The following is a 17,983-nucleotide window of genomic DNA, read 5'->3' as shown; positions in this document are numbered from 1 at the left end:
TTTGGAAGAAGCATCTTGCCCAAGAGGGCCCAATTCTTTCCCATCTTTTCTCCCTTGTCTTTTTCTTTCTCTTTTTCTCTGTCTTCCCCTCTCTCTCTTCCTCTTTTCTGTCCTTCTTTTCTTCTCCTTCCCTCTCGTATTTATTGAACAGCTACTATGTTTCAGGTACCATGTTAGCTGTCAGGACTAGAAACAGGTATAGGAGACAGTCCCTCCTCTCCAGTGTCTCAGAGTCTAGGCTATCAGGAAAATGTAAAGAGAGTATGATAGAGGGATGGACAGGTGCTACAGGAGCAAGGAGAAGGGCATTAGATCCAATGGGAAGGACCTGGGGGGCTTCTAGGAAGAGGTGACACTGGCTTAAGATTTAAAGCAGGAGTTTTGAGTTGGTGGTTTTTAAGAGGACAGAGGACAAAGGTTCTAGGCACAAGAAATAGCAGTGTAGCACAGTGATTAAGAACTTGAGCTCTGGAGCACAGATATGTTACCTCTCTCTAGTCCTCAGTTTCCTCACCTGCCAACTGAGAATAGTAATAGTAATAGGACTAGATGACTGTCTGGAAAGTAAGTGTGCAATACATATTATTTATTAACACTATTATTATTGGTAAATGTGCCACTCACCTATGGTCTGCACAGTCCTATATTAGTTTTGGAGACAAGTTTCACAGAGACCATAAATGACTTGTCCATGGTCACCCAACTATGAAGAGGTACCACTTGAACCTAAGTGTCCTCATCCCTAGTCCATTGGTCTTTATACCTCTTCCCTCTGCTTTTGGGTTAAGTGCCAAGGGAATGCAAAGAATGAATAAAAAAGAAACATCAGTGGGGACAAAACCTGGAGGGCTCCCTGGAAGAGATGAGTCTTGAGAGTTTTGAAGGAAGGGACAGGGGAAGGCATTCCAGAGAAGGAGTGTATGGTGAACACATCAACCAAGGTGTTGGGGGGTAATTGGCTTGGCGGGATGTCTGAACTGTGAAGATTTGTGAGACACAAGGTATGACAGGCAAAGAAGGGCCAGATCAGATTATAGACACTCTGATAGCCAGGTGGTAGAGTGAGATGGCAATTTGAGCCTGTGGGCCACAGGGAGCCACAGTTAGTTCTTGAGCAAGAGGACTGGTCATAATGAAATGAGAATTGGGAAGAAAAGGAGGAAAGAAATCTGTCTTTACCAAGAGCTAGTATGGGTCAGGAAGTACGTTGGGCATTTTCACATTTATTATTTCATTTGAGCCTTACAACAACCCTGCTGGGTTGGTGTCAATGTCCTAAACTCACCAAGCCTCAGTGGGTTGAGCCCTGGATTGGTTCAGACCCTGGCTAGAAGTGATGAACACCTGAGGAAGTGAAATGATAAGATGTTTGTATTCACTTCAAAATAATGAGAGGAGGCAAATTGGAGGGGGTCGAGGAGAAATAAGACTGACCATGAATTGATAACTGTTGAGGCTGGGTGATGGGTTTATGGTAGTCCATTAGGCTATTTTCTCTACCTCCAGTCGTGGGTTACCTCATCTGTATTTGTTTGAAAATCTTCATAATAAAAAGAATAACAATAACACTGAAAATTGAACAACATCAGAAAAAACAATTATGTCCACCATCCTCTCTCCCAGTTGAAAAAGAATCTCTGGTTCCCAGGCATTGTTGTGTTTAAAATCTTTTCAACTGAGAGCAGCCAAAGTGAGAATCTCTGCATAAACTCCATCTCTCACAAGCTATGTGCCCTCAAGCTAGTATTCTTTCCCTGCCTAGCCTCTGTTTCCTTATCTATAAAAAGGGGTGAGGATTCTAAAGACCTCATGGAATTGTTGTGAAATTTAAATGGGATAATATGGGCTGGACATCATCCATAACAGAGTGAGCAGGTCAGCCTGAGCTTTGCAGTCACTCTGAGCATAACCAGACTCTAGTCACAGTGGGTGAGGAACCCTAAGCCAATATGTACAGAAGAGGCTATCAGATGGCCTCTCATAGACAGGGCTCCCCTTCTGGGAAACTTTTACCCAACGCACAAGGAATCCATCAACTAGAAGGGCTTTTTCGTCTGCCTTTCCTTACTGCTGAAAGGCCATACAGCACAAAGATACCAGTCACTCAGTATCACCACCAGAGGTAGAGATGGGGGCAGGGATTGAATAGAGAGAAAGGCTTGGGCCGTTTCTGCTGGCCTTGCAACTGGCTTCCAGGACTTGGCCTGTTTTTACACCTGTGTCAGGGGCTGGTAAAGAGATGTACAGCCTTTGGTAAGGGTTAGGCCTAGGAAATAATCAGTGAATGAGAGCGTGAATGAATGTGTGAATGTACGGATCACTTCAGTATGACAGACAAGGTGACCCGTTGGAACCTCCAGGGTGGCGGCAGGAGCTCCCAAGGCGCTGGGCCAACTCTAGGACAGAGAAAGAGAGCAAGAAGAACACAACGGCAGAAGCTAGAGCAGGTGAGGTGCAGAATAGATGGTTCGCAGCAGGAGAGGAGCGACTAGTTACAAGGAGGGGACTCCAGGACACCGCACCAGAAAGGTGTGCGAAAGTGGAGGCTCTGGTTCTGATCATCAAGCCGGCCCGCGCACTGGACGGGGTTCCGGGTCTCCTTCCGCTACGCCAGGCTCCGCAGCGCCGCCTGGCGGACACGTTGCGCTTCGCTCGGGCTTCAGCTGCAGGGGAAAGATCAGAAAAAAGTGGGAGAGCGCCCGGAGCGCGCCGCGGGGAGGGGCGTTTGTTCCCCAATAGGGTTGCATTGGCCAGAACTCGCGGCACATACTGTTACCTTCCGTTCTCTGACCGTGTACCCAGGGTGGCTCAGGGCCGTTCAATAGATCGGGGAGCCCCCTTTTTCCCCCCCAGCCCTCGTCCCCAGCTCCGGAATTTTGCTGTCTCTGAGCGGCTTCTCCGAGAAGGATGTCTCATTAAAATTTCAAGGATTTTTGGTTTTGATTTTTGTTAATAAAATACCGAGAGTGGGCGTGAAGTTACAAAGGTGGCCAGTTCGTTTCACTTTAGGTTCCAGAAATGAAATTCCGGGGCTGGAGAATTTCTACGTACATCCCCGCCCAAGAGGGTCTGGGCGGGCGAGGCGTGGTGGCACAAGGACCCTTGTTTGAAGACGCGAGCCGAAGGAAGGCGAAGCATGTGGGCGGAGTGGTTAAGGGCGTGTGGCTGGTGCTGGTGAGAGAGTGCGCAGGGGCCTAGCTTTCACGTCCCAAGCCGTGAGCCCTGGAGTCGATCTGAATTTGGGCTGCACCACCTCCTTGAACGTCCTCCCCTCGCACTTAGCGGGAGGTGGGTGTCTGTCTGAGAGTCTGGGGGTGACAAGCTTCTCTATAGGCTGGGGTTCTTGAGGAGCCAGGCTCAGCCAGGCCCAGTCCAGTCTCGTAGCCGGACCAGAGTGGGAGTCGGGCTGCGGTGTCCCCGGACACCACCGGCCGGGGTCCTCCTCGTTCACCAGCTCGCATTCTCGGAGTCAGGGAGTCCAGGCAGGAGCGTAGGAAGTGCAGGAGGCTGCCACCCTCTGGGTGGCGGCGTTGGAGCCTGATTCTCCACCAAGTCATTTCTAGGCAGAGGCCTGGGAGTTTCCCGCTGCATCACAGGGGCTGCTGTGCGTGCAACGCGGGAAAAGGCCGCGCAGCCCAGAGGTTGACGCTGGGAGAAGGGGGAAAATCTCAAAGTTATCAACCCCGGAGCAAATGGTGGCGGGGCCGCGCGTACGACTGACCGAGGCAAGAGGCGGAGGGTGGCCTGTGCTCGGCGGTGAGCTTCCAGAGGCAGAAGGGGGAGTATGACACCGAGGGAGGCCAGTGGCTGGGAGAACCCAGAAAAGCCTGACCCTAGGGAGAGGGAAGTTCGGGGTACGCTCTCAGCGCCTCGACTGCGTGGTCCGGGGAATCCTAGGAAAGGCGCACCCAGAGTTCCCGCAGACCTGGAGGGCGAGCGCTCAAACAGCCATAAGTCCAGAGTCATTCTCAGGCCTGGAGTGCGTGCGTGCATGCGTGTGTGTGTGTGTGTGTGTGTGTACGCGTTGTGTGTGTGTGTGTGTGTGTGTGTGTGTGCGCGCGCGCGCGCTTGCTTCAGGACCCCCTCTCCCCCACAGAAGACTAAGGTTCTTCTCTGCATGGTTCCATTGGCCCTTCAGGCAGCTCAGTCCCATCGCTTAATATGGGGAAAAGGGAGCGATGCGCACCGCAGGGGATCCGCGCTAGGGTGGAGGGTCCCACAGCGCCTTTGCGGAGCAGAGCTCGCAGCCCAGAATGGCACTCAGTGCCCACTTGATCGCCCCAGCGAGGCCGAGAATGGGCGCCGGGACCATCACCGGATTGAATTTGAAGGGGCTCTGGGTCCCGCCCTGGCGCGCTGTCCTGCAGCACAGACTGGGATAGAGCTCGGCTGCAGAGAAATCCGGATGCGGAAAAGCAGCCGCGGCGCTGGTCTGCGGTGGGTACCGACTCCGGAGAGAGGAAGGAGCCGGAGGAGTGGGGGTTGGGGAGCCGGAGGGGGTCGGCTGGCGGCCACCTCTGGCCCTCCGCAGCTAGAAATAAAGGAGAGCGAACTCACTTTCCCCCGAGAGACAGCAGAGTTCTGGCGCTCTCTCCCCAAGCCTGGGAAACAGGTTTCCACGGGCCCTCGGTCTTCAAGTCTATGCCGGCTGCCCACTCGGGACAAGGGATCCTTAGAAAGCAAAGGGAGGGACAGTGGGCAGCGGCACCTCCTCGGGGCCGAGTCTGGGCCTGCATTGCTCTCTGCACAAAACGAAACTCAAACTCCCAAAAATCTCAGGAGGAAATTTTAAAAAATATTTTTTCCTTTCACTTTTAATAAACAGGTTTCTGGGAGAAAAATTAAAAACGAAACAAGCGATAGCTAAGGACACTGTCTTTCCAAATTTTGAAATCCCCTCTTTAAAAATATTTTTCCTAAGGCCAACCCGGACTGGCCCGCCCCTCCGAAGCTTTTGCCTCTTCCTGAAAATCACAACAAAACAATCGGAAATGCGGCCACAGTCCTGGGAAGGAGTAGCCGTGAGGCCCAGGGGACCTACATCGGCTAAAACTGCCCTGCTCTTCTTTCTCTTTAACTAATAATAATAATAATGATAATAATAATAATAATAATGAAAAAACTTTTAATACATCAAATATACGGAATTTTAATCTTTAAAGCAATACATTGTCTATTATTTTAGTACATGACGTAAACCTTACTTGTCCCCTTCTCAGTGGGTGGACTTAAAAATTAAAAATAGTTAAGTGTTCCTTTTAAAGAACAAAATAAGGCAAATGAGGTTTTGGAATAGAATTGTTTTTCTTTTTTTTTTTTGTTTTCTTCCAGAATACATACAAAAAAATACCCATTCTCTTCCGATGGTATACACCTTAAAAATAATTGCAATTTGAAATCAGAGCTGACAAATTGTGACTTGTTTTGTTTTTTTTTGTCTTTTTTTTGTAACAAACATGCATGTAAATTGTGTTTCAATCAGACATTAAATAAGAACGTACAATACAATCATAGCAATTTTAAAGTAACATTAAAGAGAAGACCTCTAGTTCTGTGGCGGTTTTGTATTTATTTATAATCTACAAGGGACGGAGGGTTTGTTTTCCATTTTTACCCTCAAGTTTTAATTTTTCACCCTTTTCTTTTTACCTACGGAGCTCAAACTAAATAATGCACTTTAGAACCACGGGTCCGCTTGGAGCTAACATAAATAAATACCAGTGTCCACCAATGATGCAGTCCTCAAATGAACACTTTCTCAATTATTTTTTTCCTTCTTTTTCTATAAAAAGTCAAATGATATTTTTTCAACTTTTATAAAGTTTGGATGGGGAGGTGAGGTGTGGGGAAGGGGAGTTTCCTACCGGGTCTCGGTCGCTGTTTTGGGTAGATAGATACGGTATATATATTTTTCTTTTCCTGGCCCGGGTCATCCCCACGCTCGGTGACAGTAGCTTCTCCTTGTTCCCGCCCCTCCCTCGGCTCCTCCCCTCCCCCCAGCTCCTTTCTCTCTCTTGCTAACCCCCTCGACCGTCCCTCACTGATACCCCAGCGCCGAGGCCGTGGTCAGTCTCTGTCCGTAGAGGGCGTAGGGGGAGTAGTAGGGTCCGGTGGCGGCGGGCACGGGCACCGGAGCGCCAGGCGTGGGGAGCGGGCTCTTGGAGTACGGGTGGTAGCGGCTGCTCAGTCCCAGCGCGTGGTGGGGGCTGCGCAGCGCCAGCGTCCCGGGGCTGCCCGGAGCGCCCGACGTGGGGATGTGCATGTGGCAAGCCATGGCTGCTGCTGCGGCACTGGCCAGAGACGACGAGCTGGGATAGCCCGACAGGAGTTTGTCTGTCCCGGGGAAGGCCGTATGGGTCCGCAAGTGGCTCAGCAGCTCTTCGGACGTGGCAAAGCGCTTGTCGCACGGCCCGTTAGCCGACACCCAGTTGCAGATGTGGGGGAGTGGGTCGTTAGGAAGCATGAAACCGTAAGGGTAGAGGGGATGGCCCGCCAGGGAAGGCGGTGTGGCGCCCGCGGCAGCCGCTGCCGTCAGCGATGAGTGTACGCCGTGCAGCGGGTGCGTGGGGTACACCAGCGGGTATCCAGACTTGAGTGCTGCGGCCGCTGCGGCCGGATCATGGGCGCACGATGCGCTGGCTGCCGCGGCCCCAGCCAAGTGGCTGGCGCAGTGGTAGCTGAGGCAGTATGGGTCCCGGCACAAACTCGCTGTCATTACGGACGGCGGCGAAGCCCCGGCCAACGGGCTCGAGCCGGCAGGCTTACTGCAGCCCAGCGAACCCGCTGCAGCCGCCGCCAGCTGTGCCCCCACCAGGCTGCCGGGCTTGGTGGGGTCGAGCGCCACACCATGTGGCAGGAACTGGGGCGGGTAGCCGGCGTAGGCGCCAGCCAAGCTGCCTGGGTAGGTCATACCCGCAGGAGGCAGAGGGAACACTGTCTGACCCGGCTTGTAGGGAGATACCGGCGCCACCAGCCCAGAGCCCAGCACCGAGGAGGAGGTGGGCGCGCTGGGGCCCGAACCCGAGCTGGAGCCCGATGAGCCGCCACAGTCCGAGCCTAGAGCCTTGCCTCCCGGGCCTCCATCTGGGTGCTGGTTCACGTCCACATTAATCCCTCCGCCGCAGCTAATCCGGCCGTGCGCCAGCCCGGTGGGTCCCCCTTCGGCCGAGGCGCCCCCAGAACCCTTACTGCCGCCACCGCCGCCGCCTGCGTCGGGGTCCTTCTTGTCTTCCTTGCCCTCTGGGCCGCTCCCGGTGGAAGGTAGCATACCTCCTGGCGAGCAGGCCGAGGCGCTGGAGCTTGGGCTGCCTGTCCTGGGCGTGAATGGCTGGCAGGTGGCGCTCGGTACCCGGAATCCGGACTTCTCCGCGGAAACTCCCCCGCCGCCGCCGCCACCCCCGCCGCCACCGCCTCCTCCGCCGCCACCTCCCGGCTCCTTCTTATCCGAGCCGGGTTTGGAGTACGGCTTGAAACTCGACTTGTCCTCCACGCCGATGTCACTCAGCTTGAGGGGGCCTGACTTTCCGTCCTTGTCACCCCCGGCGCCACCGCCGGCACCGCCCGCGCCACCCCCATTGGAGGCGACGGAAGAGAGTTTGGAGGAGGGCGAGGGGTCAGGCTTTCCGATCTGCGAGCATGTTTGCGCCAATAGCGCCAGCGGGCTCTTCTTGGCATCAAGCTGCGGAGTCAGACGTGGGGTGGGGGGGAAGAGAAAGAAGGGAAAATCCTTTAGAATCCTGGCTTCTAGGGTTCAAAAGCCTCCGCAACCGCTCGCGAAGATCCTCCCAGCCCTGAGGCACATTTCTAGGCGGCACCCCTTACACACACACACACACACACACACACACACACACACACACACACACATCCTTGCCTTTGAAAAGGCAGCAGATCCCCTCCCCCTAGTCAGGATCTTTCATGCCCTAATAGCTAAATTGGATTTTGAAAAACTCACAAAATGTTTTTTGATTTCTGACTCGGAGATCCAGAACTGTACAAACTCTCCCGCCCCATCCTTAATTCCTCAGAGTAAGGGCTTGGGCGGTTTGCGCCTGAGAAGCTGTGCACAAATACCAGCTTCTGGGGAACCTGAGGACTGAGACTTTGACACCGTATTTCGGATTCCTGACTGTCTCCCGGGCCGAAAGTGAGTGGGCATGGGTCGGAGGTAGGGACTTTAATACCAAAAGCAGAAACAAGTTTTGGCGACCTTGCCCCCCTAGCATTCACACCCCATTCTACCTCCTCTATTCTTTCCGCTCTAGTTTTAAGGTGCGAGAACACTATTCTCTCCTTTCATCTCCGAGCTGAATCACTCCGACTCCCTCCCCTCCCCCCCGCTCAACTTCCACCTCCAGATCCCGAGAGAAATTCCGTGAAGCTGCAAGCAGGGTAGTGGTCCCAGTACCATCCAAGGCGAGGGTCCTTACCTCGATGGGGCTGACGGGAGTGGAAGGCAGGGGCTGCAGGTACTCGGGGTGCAAAATGTGGCCAGTCCGTGCCGTCAGCATCTTCAGCACCTTGATAGGCAGTCGGTTAGCTTGACGAAGAGGGTCAGAGGGGGGCACGGCGTGCACAAAAGGCTTGGTGCTGCCGGCCGGGGACGAGCCTGGGCCGGGGCCGGAGCTATTTCCAGAGAGCGCGCTGGTCCAGGCAGGGTCCGCACTGCCACTGACGCCGCCGCCGCCGCCGCCGCCGCCGCTGCCGCTGTGCTTACTGCTTCTTAGGGCAGAAAGCGAGGGCGCTGTGCTCATGACCCACCCGCGCGCATGGGAGCAGCGGGGGGAGGGCTCCGGGAGGCGCGGGGCGGGCTCGGGCTGCGCGCTCGCCCGGGGAGCAGGAGCAGCAGGAGGAGGAGCTGGCGCGGCGGCCGCGGGCGCCCAGCGCGCCTTCTCGGCGCCTGGAGCCAGAAGCGAATAATCCTGGGTGGCCCGCAGCAGAGCTGTGGCCGAGCGGGAGCAGCGGACCCCACTTCTGAAGTGCCGGGTGGCTCGCCGTGTCCGCCTCAGGTTGTGCCCTTGCGCTGCGCACTCGCGGCCCGGCGCTGGCGCTGCTCTCTGCGGTGTGAGCCGCTGCCTGTCCAGCCGGGGCTCTGGCGAGGAAACTCACTTCAAAAGCAGCTGCACCAAGGGGGAGATTAAAGCCTTTGCCGCCTTCCAATCAAATGGGAGCCCGAGGTGATTGGAGGGTCAAGGGGATGTGACGCGTCCCGCGCCGCCGCTGCCGCCAGGACTCTCAGCGCCGGTTTTAATGGGCAGCTCCTTCTTCGCTGCCCACCCCCCCGTGACCCCTCCCTCTATTTCGCTCCGAATACGTGCTGGACTTTTATTCTACGTTTGCTATCTGCCGCCTCCCTCTTTTTTTCTCCTCGTCCTTCCTTTCCCCAGCTCAAAAATAAACTGAAACGGTTTTGCAGGAGGGTGCGTATAAGGAACAGATTGAGGTAGTGTTCAAACGGAGCACCAGCAGGAGTCTGGACAACAGCCAGGCTGTCAACTCCAGGAGCGCACAGGGGCCCGCTCACCAAATATTCTCTCCTGGGTAATCTCTCGCTGTGCGGCCGCCGGGGTAAGGAAAGGCGGGGAGCAGATGCTGGAGAAAGTCCGCCCTCCCGCTTGATTTCCCGAGATTCGGCAGCGGAGAAACCAGAAGCTAGGTGGGCAGCGGAGGCGGTGGCGGATCTTCTCCAAGCTAAGCGCTCGGCTCCCCGCCCTTCCCGCTCACGTGACTCCCGGGGACTCTCAGATTGGAGCAGGAGCGGGGGTCACATGCTTCCTCTGTTTCACACTCAGCACCCCCTTCTTACTCTTCCTCGCCAGCCCCTCTCTCCTCCCCCCGCCAAAGTTCTTTGGGCATCTCCACCCCTCCATCAATTGTCAATGTTCCTCGACCGCAATCAATCAGTTATTTGTCAGCTCTTGTCAATCCGCCCGTGATTTATGTCAGCTTTTGTTGCTGATTACAAGGCGGGTGCGACTTGAAGGGAAAGAGAGAGAGGGAGAGACGGAGAGGAAGGAAGAGACCGAGGGGAAACCGGAGGAGGGGAAAAGAAGAGCAGCCTCCTGGGATGGGAGGGGGGTTGAAGGCTCTAAGAAAAAGAATGAAATAGGGGAAGGAGGCGCTGAGTGTCAGGAAAATGAATAGAGTAAAGTGCGCAGGTGCGCCCAGGGTGCTGAGAGGGGTGCACAGGCCTGGGGTGCTCGCCTTACCCCTCTCGATGTCGGAGACAGAGATATACCTTTTCATCTCTGGGGACTTCGGTCCATTGGGGCCGCGGAGTTCGGAGCGGCTCCGGGTACGCGAGACGCGCAGCGGTGTTATCTAGCATGGGAGATTTTATTTTATTTTTCTGCCCGGGAATATTCTCTCTGGGGCGTGTAGCGTGCGGGTGCCAGGCTGCGAGCCTGCCGCGGACCACACATTCCGTAGCCCTCTGACCCTAAACTCGGAGAGCCAGAGCACTAATGTAACCTTGAGTTCTAGAAGTCAATGGTGGGGTATCCTCTTAATTCTTCGACCCCATTTGGATCGTGGCTAGGGCTAAGAGGCTGCGAAGAAGAGGTCTGACAGTGGGTGTATGGGGGAGTTACGTCTCAGGCTCACTTAGTTCCGTTCCCCAATCCTCCCGCACTGAGCGCCACCCTAGCAGGTTTGGTAGCCGGGGTTTCTCCAGTCTGCTCGCTCGAATTTATTGGAACGCGGAGCTGAGACTGACCTACGCTGGCAGAGAAGAGGGAAGGAGCGAGAGAGGGAGGGGGCGGCTGTCTGTGGGAACACCGGCTCTTCCAGGGAAACGGAGCGGGACTGCCGCGTTCCCCTCGATTTGCACCGTCACTCGGGCTGTTTGGAAGGAAGAGGGGAAGCGCTGTGCGTGTCCTGTATACCTGAATCTGGGTGCACAAGTGTGTATGTATTCCTGTGCCGCTGTATGAATCGTCAGGGCTTTGATAGAGTTCGAAGCGAGTTCGAGGGTCACCTCCAGAAAATCGCAGAAATTAGAAGGGGGCGAAAGGAGGACACATTCCCTTCCTCAGAAGGACTTGGAAGACTTTGAAAATCCCTTCCCCCACTTTTCCTTCTCGGCTCTTTTGTTGTCAATTCTTTTGATAAATGGTGGGGCAGGGAGCGCTGGGAGCCAGGAGTCAGTCGGTACCCGCGCGGGGGTTGGGGGCCGGGCCTAGAGACCCGGTTGCCTACCGCGCACCGCAAGTGCGGAGCCGGGTGTGCAACGGGGTCGGGTTTCGGACTTGCCCTCGGGGTGCTCGCCCTCACCTCTCTAACGACCCTATTCTCCTCTATCTTATTTTTGTCTCGATTTCCCGGTCCACACAGGTATCGAGAACTTTCTGGGGTGAGTCTTAGAATTTTCTTGAGGGATTCATTTTCTGTTTTAATCTTATTCCTTGATTCTTCAGGTTGGTAAACTTTATGAGATGGTAACTTAAGATAATTTGAAGTGGCGAGTGACGCGGTGTGTATTTTGGACTGCCGTTTGTTGGTGTGTGTATGTGAGCGTGGGTGTAGGTGCACACCTGCATTCAAGGTGGTTTTGAAAGTCTGCAACTGAGGAAAGTGAGTTTGGGAGACGGTGATGAGACCACAAGCAAGGCTATGAAGGTTGTTTTGTTCATCTTGGGTGAGACAGTCCTAAACTATCTCTGAAGAACAGCGTATCTGTGAGGCCGCTTGTATCCTGCGGGTGTGTTAGTGTCTGTCTCTGTCATTGAGTACGCGGCTGTCGAGGTGTCGGCCTGGATCATCTGTAGAGCTCCCAGCTCCTCGAGCCTAGGCGTGGGCCACGTGTCACCAAGGCCTCCCCGCGAGGCCGGGACACTGAATGCTAGGGCAAGGGCCAGAGCTTGAGGTGACCCGGGGCACACACCCCACCCCCTCACCCCTGTCTCCAGACGTAGTTCTTTTCCTCTCCTGGTATTCTAGAAGCTCTCGCTCTCTCTCTCTTTTTTTTAATGCTAGTAGGCCAGGGGATGGTAACCCCAGTACACGAAGCGTGTTGTGTATGTGTGGGGGTAACCAGAGAGTGGCCCCAGCGTCTCCCGGAACGCGGTTGAGCGCACGCGGGTCGGTCTCCGTGCTCTTGCTCCTCCAGAAACCCAGCTCCGAAGGTCCGAGCGCATGGGGGCGCCTGGGGGCCTGCACGCCCCGGGCTTTCAGGAGGTCCCAGCTTCCGAGCCTGCGCATCTTGCCAGGGAGGCCAAATCCCCGAAGACCGCGCGGGCGGTGGGGTGGGGGAGTTATTAATTACTCCGCGCTGGGCCTAATGCCTCCAAACCCCAGCGGCGGTTGGCGTGGATGTCCTGTGGATTTTATTTGCACACAATGGAAATGATTTGTTTTCTCTAAAAAAGGAGTGGGCATGGCAGATATTTGAGGAGGGGTGGGAGGAGAAGGAAAGGGAGAGAGTTAAGGAAAAAAGTTTGAAAATGCCTTGAACTATTCACTGTCGAGATGGCTAATCAGTATTGAGGCCGGAGGGCAGGCGGGCCGCCTTTCACCGCCGCTTCCCTTTCATCTTGGGCTCGGCGGAGGCGCTCAATTAAAAGCCTATCAGTTTGTAAGTAAATCAACGCCTATCAGAGTTGTCACATCAAACAAAACGATTATTATTGCAGCCCGCCTCCCCTATTAATCTCCCTCGAAGATAATCCGCCTGACAGGTCAGGCCCGGCGAGCTGGAAAGCCTGGCCCAGAGCGCCCAAACAGTCCGGGACTGGCGCGCCGGGGGGCCTCCCCACCCGGGTCCCGCCCCACCTTGTGGTCTCCCAGGAGCAGGGAGAGAAAAGAGCTCTCGGACACTGCTGGACCCAGGCCTGATCCCCCGGACTGGGAGCGGGGCCCAGATTCGTGGGGCTGGTAGGGGATGGTCCCGGGTGGCCCTGTCCTCTTCTCGAGGCCGAGGAGGCACCAGCCTTATCAGACCTACAGCCCGGCCCGTTCCCGGGGCCTCGCCACGGCCTGCACTCCTCTGGGCTCGCCTCCTCTGGCTCTCGTTTTCTTTTTCCCTCTTACCCTTCTTTTTTTTGTTTCCTCTCCCACTTTTTTCTTGTCTCCCTAACCTTTTTCTTTTCTCTCCCCTGTTCCTTTCCTTTTTCCCTACTTGCCAAGGAATATTTCCTATTCTCTCTCCCTTCTCTAGGTATACGGTATATACCACTCCCCCGCATTCACACTCTGAGGCAGGGCACTTTCAGGGACCGGGTTATTTTTCTGTGGCAGGGCTGCCTCAGGAGTGCGTGCAATTCCCAGGAACTCATGACAAAGTCATTCCTAATTTTTCCTCAAGCAGGGGCCTCAGAAACTACACCTGTTTAGGACCTGGGTGCGTTTGGAGGGATGAGAAAAAAAGAGTCCAGAGCAGTGAGATGGGTGAATGATTTTAAGCTCCCTATTCTGGAATTAGTATTTGGTCTTGGAATTTCAGTGCTGCAACGTCGCCGACCTTGCTGACCGCGTTGCCTGGGCGTTGCAAATATGTCGAGGAGACCCACAGGTCATCTGGGCCTCAGCACCGAGTATGAAAAGGGCTCCCTAATATTTCATTAAGTAAATACACCCAGATAACTTCTGTGGCCTCCAACTGGCGCTCCACCGGCCGGGTGAGGCCTTGATTCCTCATGGACATGAAATCATGGCCTTCGTTTCTGTGGCTTTTGGTTTGGCACTTGGAGACGCCTCAGAACCAAGCGCAACCCGCCTTTTCCGTGCTCTTGATCCAAATTGGTAGGCCCAAATGGCCACTTCCTGAGCAGGGTGTAGCCAGGGTTGAGGGGTTGTTGAAATGTCTCAGGGGGAACGGGTGCCCGCAGGACCATAGGCCCTACTATCCTAAATGCCGGGTTCAAAGCCCGGCGGAAGCTTCCTCACCGCCCATGTCTCCGCGCGAACCCATCAAGGCAGTGTTGGCGGTCCGGGGCAAGCCTCTCCCAGCTGTCACATCGGGGTCTGAGGCTGTGAAAATCGAATGGAGCTCGCCTCAGGGTGCTAGACACCTGGAGCTGCAGGACCCGTAGCCCCCACCCCAGGTTCCCGCAATCCCCTCTATTTGTGCACACTTTCCACAGCCGACCTTGTAGGAATATTTGTTTCTAAACCTAGAAATATTTGTAGCGATGTGGTGGCGCAGTTACTTGCGCGCCTGTTTTTCTGAAATGTATTTATTTCACCTCTGTCATACGGCAGATATTTAAAGAAGTACACATACCGCACCCCTTAATGATGTGGAACTCATTCTGGTTATAGAAAATATTCGCTGGGTGGTTATTTGGACATAAGCGCTATCTCGAGCCCAGATTAAACCCAAGCAGAGGCTGTAAAAAGACACTTGGTCTAGAATTTTTCCAACTTAACTGTATGTTCACACACTGAGAATTTAATGATATTTTACATCCCTCTCTAGATTTAAGTAATAAGATGTTATGTTACATGCCCTTGAGCCGGAAGCGATATTCTGTTCTCACTGGACGTGGAGCTATTTGTATAATTTTCATCTCCCTGGACTACATATGAATCTTGATCTAATAAATTCAACCTTGTCATTTTTAGAATCGACGGGATTTCTCTGGCTGCGGTTTGCACTGCCTGTATCCGAATGAATCCAGCTCGCAGGCATCCGGTAGGAAATGGCTCCCAATTCTGGTGTACACAGACGCATCAGCCCAGGGCGGGACACAAGGTGGCTCCTCGTGCTAGTGAGGCGGCTGGTTGGCCTCCGAGGGAGGATGGACTATCAGCGCCCTTGGGCCGAGCAGCCTCACTTCTGCCGGTGTATTGGAAACCGCCGGGCTGACTACGCCCGCGGCGAAAACTGAAAGCAAATTCCGTGGCAGATGAAGCCCAAACTTTCTTCCTCAAGTTTGCAGCACAGATTCGGTGTCGGCTTTACAAGGACAGTGCGCAGATGAGTGTGCACACAAGGTGGGGCGGTGGGCGAAGGGGGCACAGGGCGGCGGAGCCTGACTCGAGGCAAAACGGCAGGGAAGGCGCCTCCCCTTCTTTTCTTCTCGCCAACTCCTCGGCTCCGTCCGTAAAAATAGTTTCCAAGGTGCTGCGAACGCCTAGGATGTGTTTGTGGGGATTGCATCAGGGAGAAGGAAGCTTTGTAAAAGCTGCAGAAAGCTATGTGCAGAAGCATCCGCCCAGCGGAGCGCAAGAAAGCTTGGGAGCAGAGAGCCTTCCTGAGGGCGGAATGGCCAGAAATCCGCCTGGGAGCCCTCCGCACAGCTCTCTCTCCTCACCTCGAAACCGCGCGTAAATAACTGCCCTTCGCCTACACTACAAACTTCCCCGCGCCGCGCCGCGCCGCGATCCGCGGACGAGGCCCGAACGCAGAGCCAGCACTCGAAGCCGCTGCTCCGCCCGCTCAGCCTCAGCCCTAAGACAGGCTTGCGCGGAGGTGAGAAGATGAGTGTGGTTTCCGCTTGCACGGGCTGCCCAGACCATCACTGCTTACCTCCCAACTCCTCAGACCGAGCGCTTCCTCTTGGGAGCGGCAGTCCTGGGGGCTAGCGAGGGCGCAAAGTGCGCGCGCCGGTTGGCAAGGCACGGGGCGGGGGGAGGGGGGGCTGCGGCCGGTCTCTCCGCGGGGCCTGTCGCCCGGCCGGCCGCGGCGGGTGAGTGATGAGGGCAGAGAAGGGCGCCCATAAATCGCGGGTGTCAGGGCGAAAAACTCTCTTTATTGTCTGCGTGATGGATGGGCCCGAGGACGAGACACCAAATACTTCGTATCGCCTTTAAATGGGAACACATTTTCCGCGGCCATAATTCATGTTTTTTAAATAGAAAGTTTGAAATGTTGCCTATATTTCACCGGCCCTGACATATTTATGAATCGCTCCCTGCATGCAAATATCATTATTTAAAGCGCCGGAGAGAGCTCGGGGGAGGGGAGGAGGCGCGGCCCCCAGGGCGTGGGGGTGGTGAACCGGAGAAGTGCGGGTGGAAGGGGGGCATCTCTTTAAAGTGCGGACAATGAGGCGCGGAGGAAAGCAGTAATCGGAAGCCGAGAGCAGGGTGAGCTCCCCTCCGGTGTTCGACCCCGCACAGCCGCTCTGGGAAGTTTGGGCGGCTTGGGGTGGAGGACAGGCCTTCGCCCCCTGCCGGGAGACCAGGGGGCGTTCTGCGTACCTCTAACAGGCCCTGGTCCAAGCCGAAGCCACTTTTTCCAAGAAGGAAGTAAAAATATAAATAAAATAAAAAGAATTTAATAAGCGCAAATAATAATAACAACCCAACACGTTTCGTGTTTTTTGCCATTCCATCGATTTTTATTGATTTTCATTCTGTAAACCTGGGATTGTGCGCGTTCAGGCGGGGCGACTGTCAGACCCTAGTCACCGCAGGGAGTGGGCGGGGGATAACCCGCCGGTGTCGCGACCTCGACCGGCCCCCACCGAACCAGCTCACTACCTCCCAGGCACAACAGAGCCTGCGCACGACGCGGGAACACAACTGATCCAGCCCTCAAGCTATGGGGGCTTCAGTCCCGCCCCCTCTGCCTCCCCAGTGCACTACAGCCCTCGTGGGGTCTACGTCTGCCCTTCCCGAGCTCCTGTCAACACAAATGCTTTGGGGAAAAGCCGGGCACGTGCCTTCAGCCTCTCTCCCCTGCTGATCCAGCCTGGGAGGCACCCACACCTGCGCCCTCACTAGCCGTCTTTACCTGTGTAGTCCCCAGCGGCGCCTGCAGCCGCACGGATAACAGAAATGGGAGAAAGGGCGGGGGAGTAGGACAGACAGAAAGCACCACCCGAGACAGTCAGATACGCAGCCTCCTCTTCGGACCTGGCGTTGGGGTCCTGGCCGAACTCAGTCTAAGAGCCTAATTGAAAGAAGGAGAACTGGCCGGGAGAAGTGCGGGGAGAAACTAGCCTACGAAGAGCTGGGCGGGCCCTCCGGCACTTCCGCTGGGGGCGGGGCCTCGGGCCGCCGCGCCGATCCCGCCCCTCCGCCACGCCGGCCCGCCTCCAGCTCTCTTGGCTCCGCCCCCGCGGGCAAGGCTGCGGGATCTCAGACCCCTGCGCGGGGCCTGGCGCACAACCTGGGTCGCGACGAACTGCAGTGCGCCGCTCCTTTTCTACAGCTGGGGGTGGGGGTCTGTTTTACGGAATTAAATCACAGGAACAGAAGCACCTACACACTAGCAACCTCGGCCCAAACTCATACGTAAGATTGTCAAATTTTGGTATTTCGATAGTCCTGAGACCTGCCTGGCCCAGGGGCTCAAACATTCTCTGAGATCTCACCAGTTGTCCCCTCAGACAGTAAGGTATACATATCCGTGCCAACAGGGTCCCGTTTATCCTTCAGGAAGAACAAAAACAAAAGTTAACTCCTTTTGAGCGTTCGCTTTGCGCCAGATACTAAGAACTGTGTATACATTACGCCCTCAAGCAACATTCTGAGGTAAGTACCACGAATGTCCGGTTTTATAAAGAAATTGAGGCACAGAGAGGAGAAATTTGCCTTACCTCACACCCATCTCAACCACGTTCTTATCGTTTCTTTTCTTCAGATCCCCGGCATTCCAGCCCATCTGGGGGAATCTTCCTGGGTTTTTACTTACCTTATCGGGGAGTGTCTGCGGGCGTTTAACCACATACACTTGGAGCTGAGGCCTTGCTCCGCTGGAGGGGTCCTGCACAGAGGAGGAGAAAGGTATAAATGGAATGGGCTCAACTCAGCCGCTGGGCAGCCCCCAGCCTGATGGGGAAGGAAACCCGACCAAAGAGTATACTCCCGTTGTTTCTCTGTACTCCTTGACAAAGCCTAAGTGATCTTTTTTAAAAAGCACATCAGTCCATGCTTTCATTTAAAAGCACCTGGGTTCTCACTGTTCTTAGGGGTCAACTTGAGCCCATGGCTGGCATGTCTGAGGCTTGATTTGCCTTAGCTCACCTTTTTGCCTTTGTCTGTGTCTTACTCCTCCTCCTCCCTCTGAGCTCCTGCTATCAATGGCTGCCTTTTGGTT

At 55.0% G+C, this 17,983-nt stretch overlaps 1 protein-coding gene across 1 annotated transcript; it reads right to left on the bottom strand.

Moving 5' to 3' along the window:
• Window positions 1-5,123: 5,123 nt before the first annotated feature.
• ZNF503 (zinc finger protein 503) lies at window positions 5,124-9,815 on the bottom strand. The gene is made up of 2 exons (XM_016160247.2): window positions 8,430-9,815; window positions 5,124-7,678 (listed from the first exon to the last, which is right to left on the bottom strand). Exons 1-2 carry the CDS (start codon window positions 8,751-8,753, stop codon window positions 6,038-6,040), a joined length of 1,965 nt encoding a protein of 654 aa, XP_016015733.2. The 5' UTR covers window positions 8,754-9,815; the 3' UTR covers window positions 5,124-6,037.
• Between the last annotated feature and the right edge of the window lie 8,168 nt (window positions 9,816-17,983).

Source organism: Rousettus aegyptiacus, unplaced genomic scaffold (assembly GCF_014176215.1).
Source record: "Rousettus aegyptiacus isolate mRouAeg1 unplaced genomic scaffold, mRouAeg1.p scaffold_m13_p_6, whole genome shotgun sequence".
NCBI lineage: Eukaryota > Metazoa > Chordata > Mammalia > Chiroptera > Pteropodidae > Rousettus > Rousettus aegyptiacus.
The sequence above is the reverse complement of the archived record's forward strand: the minus strand, read 5'-3'. Positions and strand labels throughout refer to the sequence as shown.